This window comes from Lotus japonicus, chromosome 4 (assembly GCF_012489685.1).
Source record: "Lotus japonicus ecotype B-129 chromosome 4, LjGifu_v1.2".
Classification (NCBI taxonomy): Eukaryota; Viridiplantae; Streptophyta; class Magnoliopsida; order Fabales; family Fabaceae; genus Lotus; species Lotus japonicus.
Window position 1 is genome coordinate 62,577,964 of NC_080044.1, and position 12,727 is coordinate 62,590,690.

Here is a 12,727-nt window from a genome sequence, read left to right on the forward strand (position 1 = left end):
TCCCTTGGAAAGCCTCGCCAAGCCATCTCATAGTCACGCCAAGCTCTAACTATGGGTGGGTCCTATCATTGGCAGGTCCCGCTCAGTCCACCACTTATCTTCTTGGAAGTCCAATTTACTCAATATTGCTGGTAGAGTTTGTCTAGCCAAATCAGTAATTCAGCTATTTCGGTGTATACCATGCATGCATGCAGTGTGGCTCCTAAGAATGTAACTCATTTTATTAATCGGATAACTCGTGATTTTATTTGATCTTCTAGGCCGGAGGGAAGAAGCTGACATTTGATGCATTGGGATACTTTGTTTCTCCTTAAAAGCAAGGGAGGGCTCAGTGTTAAAGATGATGTGAAATGAAATACGATACTAGTAGGGGAGGTGCTGTGGGAGCTCCTCCAAAGTTCTCCTAAGCTTTGGGTTCAAGTGTTGCAACATAAACTTTTGTCTCACAACTCCATTCTTCATGTTTAAACTGTTGTGGGCGCTTTACTCCTTTGGCAAAAAATTACTAAATAGGTTTCTATATAAATTGGGAGATGGTATTTCTTCAGTCTGGTATACTGATTGGAGTGGGCTTGGCCTCCTTGCAACTATCGTGCCCTGCATTAACATCTCAGACTCTATAAGTTGTAATTGAAGGACGTTGCACTTCAAGGGACTTGAAACTTGCAATTTTTGTATATAGATATCTTGTTTCAATTTAAGGAGAAGTTGGATGCTATCATCCCAAAAACATATTCTCAATTTACTGAATGTTGGATGTGGAAGCATAGTGCTTCTGGTTTGTACTCAAACGCTTTGTCTTTGGCTTTCTGAGATTCAGGTTCGGGGTTATGGCTTGGTCGAGCTTCATCATCTTGAGCCCCACATTAGATGTTCCGTTGTGATTTGACGCTAACTCTCAGTTTTTGTTTTTGTCTTCACCAAGGTATCCCCACAGCCAACAGCCGTGAAACTAATCTCTTGTCCTGCGGTCAGCGCACTAAGCGGTAGAGGGCTGGTCAAGGAGATTTCTCTATTCACAAGAGTTGGGATTCGAACTCCCAACTATTTGCTTAAAGGATGAAGTGCTGAACCACTACACCAACTCACTTGATTTTCGATTTTTTTAGTTTTCTAGGGCTTATTTGCATTTTATAAAAAAAAATCAATGAAAAAAAGATAAGGATGACCATCTAAGAATTTTTTTTTAAATCGATGATTTGAAGCAAAACATGAATTGAGTTGTTTAAAGTAAAAAAAAAACGATATTATGATTTTTTTTAAAAGATTCAATAAAATTTGATTGAACATTGCTCTTAAGATCAATAGAAAAATGATGGAATTTGTTCTATGCATAATGGCATTAGTTCTCTTACACACACCTCCCCGTTAAGGCTGCTCCAAAATGAAACCGAATCGACTGTCATGGACGGTGAGTCGGTGATTGTGAAAGCCAACAACTGCACAACACCAACTATCTTTGTCTGTATATGGAGCTTTGTGTGATTCAATCAATTTTCTATATCTTAAGTTCCTCTTCTCACGTTCAAAAAAAAAAGTTCCTCTTCTCTTTGATTTAATTAAGTTAATCTATGTACTATCATCGATAATTTCAAAGTGCAAAAGTATAGTTTTCTTAATTTTTTTTAATTACAGCAATCAGTTGCAATTATGTTTGATTCTAGTGTGATAAATGTTAAAAATCTCTTTAATAAGACGTTTTTTAAGAATTCAGCATTTAACTTCAACAATCACTTTTAACAATTACAATTAGCATTTATTTAATATCTTTTTCGTTTTTTAACGGAACAATGAAATTTTATTAAATTTAGGATGTAGGAATAATACCTCAATACGTGGTAGAAAAAAATGTCAAAGTTCAGAAAAAAAAAACTTTAAAAATATTTGCATTTACGTTATTTAAGAGACTAGTGAGATTTGAAACTATGACGTATCAGATATGAGACACCATCATACTTCACTAAACCAACGCATTTGGTATTTTTTCTTAGGGTTAATCGTCTACTTGGTCCCTGTCTTTGTCTCGCTGTCTGAAATTAGTCCCTCCCCAGAAAATTTACAAAACTGGATCCTCTCATTTGTCAATCGTTTGGAGCAGGTCCTCGCCGGAGCCCCGTGCTCCGGCGAGTGATGATTTTGAACGCTGACCGGATTAAATTTGCTTACATGGAAAATAAAAAATTTACACATCAGCAAAATAAATTAGTTAATCAAGCTGATTTGGATTTTTTATTTTTTTCCAATTAAAATTAACAAAAAAATGTTTAATTAATGAAAACTTAATTAAAATACTCATCTTCATACTCCAATTAAAACTCAAAAACCAAATTAATCAATCTTTCATCTTTCATCTTCATCCCCTTAATCAACCTTTCATCTTCACAAACCCAGCCGAGCCACCACCAACCAGAAACCCAACCCCACCTCCAGAAAGCTCAACAACCCAGCAACCCCACCCATACCCAACCACCACGACCCAAACCCAGCCATTGAGCAACCACCACCCATAAACCCACTCCCACCTCCAGAAAGTTCAACAACCCAGCAACCATTTTCTTCCCTCGACCCCAAGTTTAACAACCCACCCACCACACCAGAATTAAATCATATGAACCTCGAACCCATAGGATAGTGGAGAAGACATCCCAAGCTACAGCAGAAACGAAAAAGAGAAAAAAAAGGGAAGAACAAGAAGGGCCAAACAGTAGCCACGAAAGAACAACGAAAATCGTTTATTTCCCCTGAAACTCCACTGCAACCTCTTCACACGAATCACCCTCGGATGCTACGCCGCCGTCGAACGACGAACACCAGCCTTTCACCGTTGAAGATCCAGGAGAAGAATCGAAGACAAAGAGAAGGAGGACTAAGGGTTTCGAATCTGGGTTTCCCCTCTCGCTCGAAGTCTTGTCCTCTTCTGATCTGTCTCGACGAACCGTCACGCTTGGGTGGGGCTGGGGTGTTGATGTCGCTGGGTTTAAGGTTGGAGTTTGTGTCGGTGGGGTTAAGGTTAAGGGTGGCGGTGGGGAGTGGGTGGGTATGGTGGCGGTGGGGTTGAGGTGGTGTTTTCTGGAGTATGCCTTCTGGGCTCCATTGGGTAGGTGATGTACAGAAATAGTAAGAAGATGCAATAATGGTTGAAGAAGACAGTGGTGGCAGAATTCATGGTGTGTGTGTGTGTGAGAGAGAGAGAGAATGGAGATGAGTGTGGCTATGACTATGGGTGGTTTGATTGGGTGGAGAGAGCAAAGGAAGCAAAACCAAAATTGGAAGTGTTGATACCAGGTGAATGAAATCAGAAGATGAGGAGAAGAAGAAGAACCCTAATTTGATTGGAAATTTGGGGGAATTGGGGTTAATGTGTTTTTGTTAATTGTGATTAGTTAGTTGTTAGGGTTAATTAGGAAATTTTAATTAATTAAAACTGATTTTGTAATTTTTTTTTCCTTAACACGTCAGCCTCATTTATCTAGTCAGCATGCCTATTCATCACTCGCCGGAGCTCCGGCGAGGACCTGCTCTAAACGATTTACAAATGAGAGATCCAGTTTTGTAAATTTTCCGGAGAGGGACTAATTTCAGACGGCGAGACAAAGACAGAGACCAAGTAGACGATTATCCCTTTTTCTTAATCATATATACTAAGGTTGGGTGGGATGAGTAGCTCACTTAGGGAAATGAATGGTATTCAAAAGTGAATGATCAAAGTTCAAATTCGGGTGAAGAAACTAATTTAATGACATCATTTGTTTATACAAAAACATATATATTCTAAGGTTTATTACAATTTATTTTTTGTTTTATTGATTGAAATGAATGCCTTGTTGCAAATTACCACAGAATTCTCTTGAAAGAAAAAGTCCTATGTCCGATCCGATGATCTATACCCTCTTGGCCTGATCTTAGGTGACCAAAATGAAAACCTCAAACCCCCACCACGTATCCCTCTTACTTGTCACCATAATAGCACCTTCAACCCCCACACCTGTCCCATTATCCCACATTCCCCATTTTCTAACACTTCTCTATTCTATTCTGTTTTATTCAATCAAACCTCTTAATCTCACTTTCACTCCCTCACTCACTCACTCACACTTCATTTTCATTTTCAATCTTCTACCTACCCTACCACCATGGCTGATCTTGATTTCAACCCAAGCTCAGCCTCACACCAACCCACCTCCGCCGCATTCCTCCGAAGACTCCAACACCACGCTCCCAACTCAACCCAGCTCGCCGGCCTCCTCACCCTCATGATCACCGGCGCAATCCTACTCCTCCTCACCGGCATCACCTTCGCCGGAAGCGTCATCGCCCTGATCTTCTTCTCGCCGTTCATCGTCGTTTCCAGCCCTATTTGGGTCCCGGCTGCTACGTTCCTCTTCCTCCTCACCGCCGGGTTCTTGTCCATGTGCGGTTTCGGTATCCTCCTCGTGGCTTCGCTCTCGTGGATGTACCGTTACTTCAGAGGGCTCCACCCGCCCGGGTCGGACCGGGTCGACTACGCTCGGAGCCGGATTTACGACACGGCGTCTCATGTGAAAGACTACGCTAGAGAATACGGTGGGTATTTGCAGAGTAAGGTGAAAGATGCTGCACCCGGTGCTTGATTTTTCTGGTCGAACCAACCGGTTCAGGTTGAGCCGGATCTGAATGTTATGGCTGTGTAATGTAGAAGCTTCCTTTATTCTTTTGTTGCTTTTTTCTTTTCTTTCTGGTGTCTGTGACTGTGTGTGTCTGAAACTATAGTGTTGGTTAATTACTTTACTTGGTTCCTTCTTCTACCTGACACGTAGTGTTTTGTGTTTTCATTTTGACTCAGAACCAAGAATATATATATGTCCTTTGTTTTAATCACATCATTGTTTGTTAGTTATGCTGTTTTGGAAGTAGGAGGGGAAATATTAACTAATGTCTCAAAAATATTATGTATTTTTATAATATGATGTATAGTTTAAAATTCAATCTCTTTTCTAGGGAAGGGGCGATTCAGAAACCATTTAAGAGTCTAAATACATTCAGTAGTTTAATGTGTATGGGACTGAAAATAGAGTGATTTGGATACATTTAACAAATATTGATGTTTCCTCTCTGCTGAGGCCTTTCAGCACAACTCAGATGATGTATAGTGGAAGCCAAAATATATGTAATTAAGCGACATCTCCTTAACATCTTGATTCTCTTGTGAAATTATATATGTCTCAATCATAACATACAACTGCTGAATGGAAATGGAGGGTTGAGATTTACTATGCAGCAAATACACCCAAGTAAAGCTTGAATAGTAATCAACCAATGTGAGAAATAACCTTTTAGCACCATAATATAAGTAGGTTCATGGAAAGGCCCCACATGTCAAAATGATATAATTCAAAGCATGTTGCAGAGATACTATTAGTAATAGATAGGGAATGACAACCTTCTTTAATTTCTTAGACAAAGGACAAACATGACAAGGATGTGAAAAATAGGAATTGTGGACTGAGAAATGGGATTTATTATTAAGAAATTTCAGACATTTAAAAGAAAAGTGGCTCAAATCATTATGTCATTCATGTGCTAGTACATTAGAACCAGAGACATTATTAGGTAAGATATTTACAAAATTTTGAGACAAGGAAGAATCAAGTGAATTCCTGGAACAACCATTAAACACACATAAATTAAACCTCTTCCTAATCTACCATTGCCAATTACTATTGAGTCAAATTCGGCTTGTTGGACATCCTTGTGCTCCGCTTGTCACCCAGATTCGGGGGTCATGTGTTTCGAGATCGAGAAGTTAACTAAGTTGTTGATGCTTTAGCTATATATGCATGGCCTGGGTTTGAGTATGTACTTGAAATTTTTTGAGTTTTTTTTCTAGTTTTTGTTAAGTTACTTTTTTGTTAGATTATGCTTCCATTATCTACTAAAGGGGCATGTAGCTCGTGTCATTTGATTTTTCTTATTTACTAGGGCTGCTAACCCCACTTGTTTTCTTGGAGACTCCTGGTTTTCTTGAAAATCAAAGAAGTAGCCCACTTACCCACCGTAGCTCTTTCTATCGGGCACTAGCTTCTGAATTGTTAAACTCAAGCAATTGTTACCTATTTTTGAAGTATGCCCAAAATCTGAGAAGGTGTCTGTCTGTTGAGCCAAAATTTCTAATGCTACAATTATCGACACCGGTGTTAGGAGGATGACTCCCCGACAGGAAGAACCATGATGAAGCTCGAGGTTCATTAGGCGACACTCCCTCAAAGTCAAGGAAGTAAAGAAAATTCGACAAACCGGCGAGCTCGACGAAGGAGGCAGTTACCAAGTGGTGGGCAATTATCAGCACGTGTGCATACCCACGATGCCACAAATGGCGGTGGTTACCCACGACTCAAGGCTACCCACGTCGCAAACAAACCAACTAAAGTCACGTGCGCAAAGCCACCGGCTAAACGTGGGGTAAGGCGCCAAAATTCAAACCCACGAAGCCATCATGCATTGAAGAAAAACCGCCAAGAACGTGGAGGAAGAAACAACACTATAAATAGAAGAAGCAGCAGCAGAAAAAAGGGTTCCCAACTCAAACTCTGAGAATTCACCAAAAAGCTCTAAACGTCCGCATCAATGAGACTCAAGGAGCAAGACGTGATGATGGAGGAGTATGTTGCAGAACCAACACTTTAGTTTTCTTGTATTAAGCTTGTTAATTTCCAGTTCCTTTATGCATTTTTCCTGTCGAAATCCACACTTCTTGTAGCTTTCGTGTTATTTTGATGTATGTGACTTCTTTGTAATTGACCCGTGCTTAATGAAATCCAGTTCTATTTGAACCGATTCGTTGTTGTTGAAAAACACTCACACACACAAGACTTTGGCAAAGCGTTTTCTCAAAAGGACCCTGAAATCTAAACTTCCTTTAGTCGAACTAAGAGGATATTTGTTTACCAAAAATCAGCGTAAACAAATTGGCACACCTGGTGGGACCGTTTTTGTGAAAACTAAGTTTTACAGAAGTGTTTTGTGTGTTTATTGTATTGCATGTTACCTGGTATTTGTTACTTGCTTTACTTGTGATTTACGTGTTATATGCCCCTGAGAAGTGGTAAGATTGTGAGTATGGCAAGCAATCGAGGAAGAACTTCCCCCTAAGGGTCTAACGTGGGCAATCAGGGCAGTCCCGGGGGAAGTAGCGGTAACAATAATGAAGAAGTGTCTACTGGGATGGGGCCTGGCACCACTATGCCAACCCAGAATGTGGCAATTTCTGCAGTTGCAGAAATGCCTGTATCTACATCAATGCAGGCACAACTTGTTCCAACGGTTACAAGAGGAGACATTGTAACATCCTGACTTGACGACTGGCCTCACGGTAACAACACGAGTCTTTTCAGCGCGCTTTGTCCTCACTCGCGCGCTTCCCGGGAAAACTTCCCAGGAGGTCACCCATCATAATATTGCTCCAAGGCTAGCACACTTAACCATGGAGTTCTTATGAGTTGGGCTCCCGAAAAGAAGTTGCAACTTGTTGTCATGAGTAGTACCAATCAAATCTTTTATGCCCTCCTCAACTGTATAGTCCATCCCTACACAGTCTCGGAATACCTCTTGTTCGGGTGTGAGATCGGCTCATTCCTGTGACCCTCCGCCTAGAAGCCTACCAGGAGCCGCTCCTTGTCCGTGCTTCACTGCATCGGCGATCACTCCCCGCCCTCATCAGCCCCAGGTGTCACAGGCCCACCAGCTTCCGCTTGGTTCGTCCTCGAACCACACCGTACTGGGAGAGGTTGGCTCTGATACCACTAATGTAACACCCCAATTCTAAACGGCATATGTATTGCAAATATCAGAGTGATAAAAATTTTAACACTCATGAGGCATTACATAATCACTTAAAACATTAACATAATGCTCTTGTAACAGATACATAGCACATAAACTTTGAGATGAACTCATAAATAAACTTAAATGCTCTTGTGACAGTTAATTAGTCTTTGAACTAGTTCACTTTGACAAATAGTTATGCAGCGAATCCAATGTCTTTAAAACTTAAAGAAAACATAGTATCTTGCCCACAACTTAAAACAGAAACAACTTCTCAAATAACAACTTAATTCAAATATTAACAGAAAGAAAACAAGCATCAATTTCCCCCCCGAGTGCTCCGTATCAGAGCAAGGACTCCAACTTGAAATAAAGGCTATAGACTACTCTTCCTGATTACCTGCACGTTACCAACAAGGGTAACATTCAAACAGAAGGGGTGAGATATCGAGTATCATAAATATAAGAATGACAATAAATATGCTAGATTAATGCCACACCACTTCTTTTTATATTCATATAGCTCAGTTACTAAAACAGTCACAAATAACGTCATCGACTCGGATACAATTCAAACACAACAATGACTATGCATATGTATGTGGTACCAACAGGGCTTCAGCCCTCATCACTAATTGCCCATTATTGGAGGCACAAGGCATAAGCCTTCATCACAAATCGCCAATACAGGCCATCACAGAGTATGCAGATGCTATGCGACTCAAAATGATGTATACATCTCATAATCATCACTTCAACATGAGGCATTGCGCCTATATCATTGCATCACTGACATCGCTTAAAACAACACAATTCAGCACACATGCATTTTTATCAACTATACAATTACCCTGACATCTTAGGCAATTTTGGCACCAAATCAATGAAACAACTCACTTAAGCATGCAATCATGGAAGAAGCTATCACATATGGTAAATAAATTATGGATTTCATGCTAAAGGTGTTCAGCCACATGCATCATCCTCATAGCTAATACATGGCACATAAAGACATTAACTTTCATACAACATGTAAGCTAAATCTAATTATATTTCCAAAACAATAAGAATTTCCGTAATCTGGAAAAATAGCAGGAACACCAGCCACTAAAAGCGGTCTCCTGAATTCGTTAATGAACCAAAAATCATGTATTTTATATGCCTAGAAAGCTAACTTAAAGTCCTACAATTTCTTAGTTGATCACATCTTTATTTGAGAACTCTAACTGGGCGAAAACAGGTCTCGAAGTGTACTGTCCAGCCCAGGAAATTTTGGACAGCAGCACAGCATCATCAAATCCGTGCATAAATCATATAGCAGTTCAGGAATTACGCTCACAACAGAAACATATTTCAGTAGAGATAACCTACAGGATTCGTTACTTGTTCAAAAATTACAAATGACCTCAATTTGAAAATCTAACAGAAAACTCTACCACTTTCTAGTTCATCAAAGAATTTTCTGGGCACATTAACAAGGTGAAAAAGCACGTTGAAGTTCACTGGCAGAGATCAGAGCGCAGAAAAACATGGTTTACTAAACTGAACTTACAGACCTCGTCTCTCAACCAAAAATTATGTATTATATCATTCCAGAAAGCTCTGTCAAAGGCCTACACTTTCTCAGTTCAACGCAACATTATTCGAGCACTCTAAACAGGCTCTAAAAGGCTTCGAAAGTCACGGTTCATACCAGGAAAATGACCAGTCCGTTTTATGTTCCAAAATAAGTGATTAAAGTTGTTTCTCATCAAACAAGACACAAAACCTAACAAGCATGCTACCTAACAGTCCTTATGTACGTGATCATAAAGAAAATCAAAAGGAAACCTCAACCCAAAACTCCTAGCATACTATGGTTCTGCCCTCACCCCGTTCAATCACACAAAAGAAAATCCCAAAATCAATGGATTTCAAATCAGATTTCCAGAACATCATTAACAGAAACAATTCTACATCTCCCAAATCCCTAATATCATTCACCATAATTCCATTAGAAACTCAAAATCTCACCCTTACCTTTGGATTGAGTGCAGCTCCCCGTTCCCGATCGAATTCTCCGAAGCCGATCCGCTCTCACTCTCTTCCTGCTTACTTCACGCACAGCCTTCTTCTTTTTTTTTTTCTCCTTCTTTCACGCGTCCTCTTCTTTCTTATTTTTATTTCTTTAGCTGCTTCCCCATCCTTATTAAACCATCTAAACCTAATTCCTCAAGGGCTAAACTAAAAATCCTAAAATCTCTCCTAGTCCTCGTCTCTATTTTTAATCCTAACTTTCACCCCCTAGCTCTCTTCCATTTCATAAAACACACCCAGCATCACAAAAAAAATATTTTATTTCATTAAAGTATTATTATATCACCTATTAAACCACCATACAATATAATCTTAATTAAAATAAAATACCAACATTATTTTAATTAAAAACGGGGTGTTACAACTCTCCCCCACTTAAGAATTTTCGCCCTCAAAAATTTCCTTAAACGAACAATTCGGGGTAGGACTCCCTCATCTGACTCTCAAGCTCCAATGAAATAAAGAATGCATCACACCCATAATAATAATGGCAATCAAAGATGTACCATTAATAAAGCACGTACTTCAAATTAGTCTATCCTCAACAGTAGTCTCAGCACCAGATAAAGCAAACACCTTCCCCCTTGCAGGATCCTTCTTGGGTTTGTCACAATTGGTACTGATGTGACCTTGCTCTCCACATCTGTAGCATGCCACAGTTTTACCTTCTAGGCACTCAAAGGATTTGTGGCCCAGCTTGCCACACTTAAATCATGTTGCTTCTGAATTGGGACATTCAGGAGAACGATGTCCTTCAACACCACACTTGTAGCACCTAACCGGATTAGGAGCTCCTCCCCCACTCGGCTTCTTGTCATGACCAGCTTCTTGTTTACCCTTATCAGCAGGATTCCCATACGGTTTCCCTCTGAATTGCCCCTTTTCTTTCTTCTCTTTCAAAGACTTGTAGTGAGCAGCACTTTCCCTGCTATCCTCATCATATATCCTACTCCTGTTAACCAGATCAGAAAATCGGATAATCTGTTGATATCCCACAACCTTCTTGATCTCAGGTCTCAAACCATTCACAAACTTGTTACACTTAGATCTCTCAGCTTCGGCAGTATTGTAGTGGGGACAAAACTTAATCAATTCCTCAAACTTTGTAGCATACTCCGCCATGGTTCCATTACCCTGCTTCAGTTCAAGAAACTCAATTTCCTTCTTTCCACACACATCTTCTGGATAGTACTTCTCCAGAAATGCACCCTTGAAAAGATCCCAAGTAATCTCCATCCCATCACCTTCAAACCTTTGAACAGTGTTGTCCCACCAATCTTCAGCTTCTTTCTCAAGCATATGGGTGCCAAACTGCACCTTCTGCGCGTCAGTACAATTCATGACTCGAAAGATCTTCTCAACTACTTTCATCCATGCCTGTGCCTGTGCTTTGTCAGGGTCGTATGCTCCTTCAAAGGTTGGCGGATTGTTCCTCTGAAACTTTCCCAAAGCACGGAATTCATCCTGATTATGGTTCCCAAGGTTCGCTTGCTGACCTTGCCCAATGGCGCCAGCCAACATTGCCAATGCCTCAGCGATAGCTTCATCATTCCTTCCGGCAACCATTTTCCTGAATCTCCAAACAGCCAACAACTCTTATCAAACAACAGCTCGATAGTGCTACTTACACATATCGAGCATCAGTAAGTATTAGAATATATATTATACTAAAAACTTGGTCACTGACCAACCATTGCTCTGAGACGCCTTGAGCTGAGAAGGGCGAGGATTGATCGCCTTCTATGTGGAGGGACGCACCACACCCGAACAAGAGGTATTCCGAGACTGTGTAGGGATGGACTATACAGTTGAGGAAGGCATATATGATTTGATTGTACTACCCATAACAACAAGTTGCAACTTCTTTTCGGGAGCCCAACTCATAAGAACTCCATGGTTAAGTGTGCTAGCCTTGGAGCAATATTATGATGGGTGACCTCCTGGGAAGTTTTCCCGGGAAGTGCGCGAGTGAGGACAAAGCGCACTGAAAAGACTCGTGTTGTTACCGTGAGGCCAGTCGTCAGATCGGGATGTTACAGACATGCCTTATGGTATGCCTATGTCTGTGATGCAAGGCATACAAGGTACGTATTCGACGTTCCCTGAGAATGTTCCCCCATTCAGCATACCCCCCTTTGGGGCAAATGGAACAATGTTGAACTTAGGGAGTAGTCGAGTTAGTCCTCCTGGCCCTATTCCTGGGTCTAGTTCACAAATTTATTTGTCTACAGGCATGAACACTGGTTCACTTCAAGCCATTAGGCAGCAAGTCGATGATAGTAACCATGAAATGGTTAACATGCTGTCTCGTCAGATAGGCGAAATAATTAATCCTGTGCTCCAAAACAATAATGCCAATAATCAGCATTTGGCACGTCAGATGGATCGCTTGGCTACGGCCCTGGGGGCACCAGTCGAAATTCAACCGGCACCAGGGGTTAACCAAATCCCATTGCCTAACCATGTCCCTGCTCGTGTGCGCTATCAAGCGCCACAACACCAAGATGTGGGGGCAAACCCGTTGTTTAGGGGGAATGAGGCAGCGCAACCACCATTGCAAAATGTGTATATGGTGAACAGGGAAGAACATGCTGATGGTGTGCTAGAAAGAATTCGACACCAAAACGCTGGGGGGCAACAAAATGTTGCTGCTGTAGTGGAACAATTGTTGAACCAACATGGCTTCAACGTGGGTTTCGCGAACAGACCCCATTTTGTGTCAGCCTTCACAGAAGAGGTTCTCGAATCCGAACTTCCTCGAGGCTGGAAGGTCCCCAAATTCACTAAGTTCTCTGGGGATTCAAGAGAGTCCACTGTAGAACACATAGCTAGGTACCAAATCGAAGCAGGG

At 41.0% G+C, this 12,727-nt stretch overlaps 2 protein-coding genes across 2 annotated transcripts; one reads left to right on the forward strand and one right to left on the reverse strand.

Annotated features, from left to right (window-relative positions):
- The first annotated feature begins 3,875 nt into the window (after positions 1 to 3,875).
- On the forward strand, positions 3,876 to 4,857 carry LOC130715442 (oleosin G). Its single transcript, XM_057565540.1, has one exon. The coding sequence runs from the start codon at positions 4,134 to 4,136 to the stop codon at positions 4,608 to 4,610; it is 477 nt and encodes a 158-aa protein (XP_057421523.1). The 5' UTR covers positions 3,876 to 4,133; the 3' UTR covers positions 4,611 to 4,857.
- A 5,730-nt stretch (positions 4,858 to 10,587) lies between these two features.
- LOC130713129 (uncharacterized) lies at positions 10,588 to 11,442 on the reverse strand. The gene has a single exon (XM_057562927.1). The coding sequence runs from the start codon at positions 11,440 to 11,442 to the stop codon at positions 10,588 to 10,590; it is 855 nt and encodes a 284-aa protein (XP_057418910.1).
- Positions 11,443 to 12,727: the final 1,285 nt, after the last annotated feature.

Coding starts and splice junctions, on each gene's coding strand:
- LOC130715442 (XM_057565540.1), top strand. CDS start 4,134: ATGGCTGATCTTGATTTCAACCCAAGCTCAGCCTCACACCAACCCACC.
- LOC130713129 (XM_057562927.1), bottom strand. CDS start 11,442: ATGGTTGCCGGAAGGAATGATGAAGCTATCGCTGAGGCATTGGCAATG.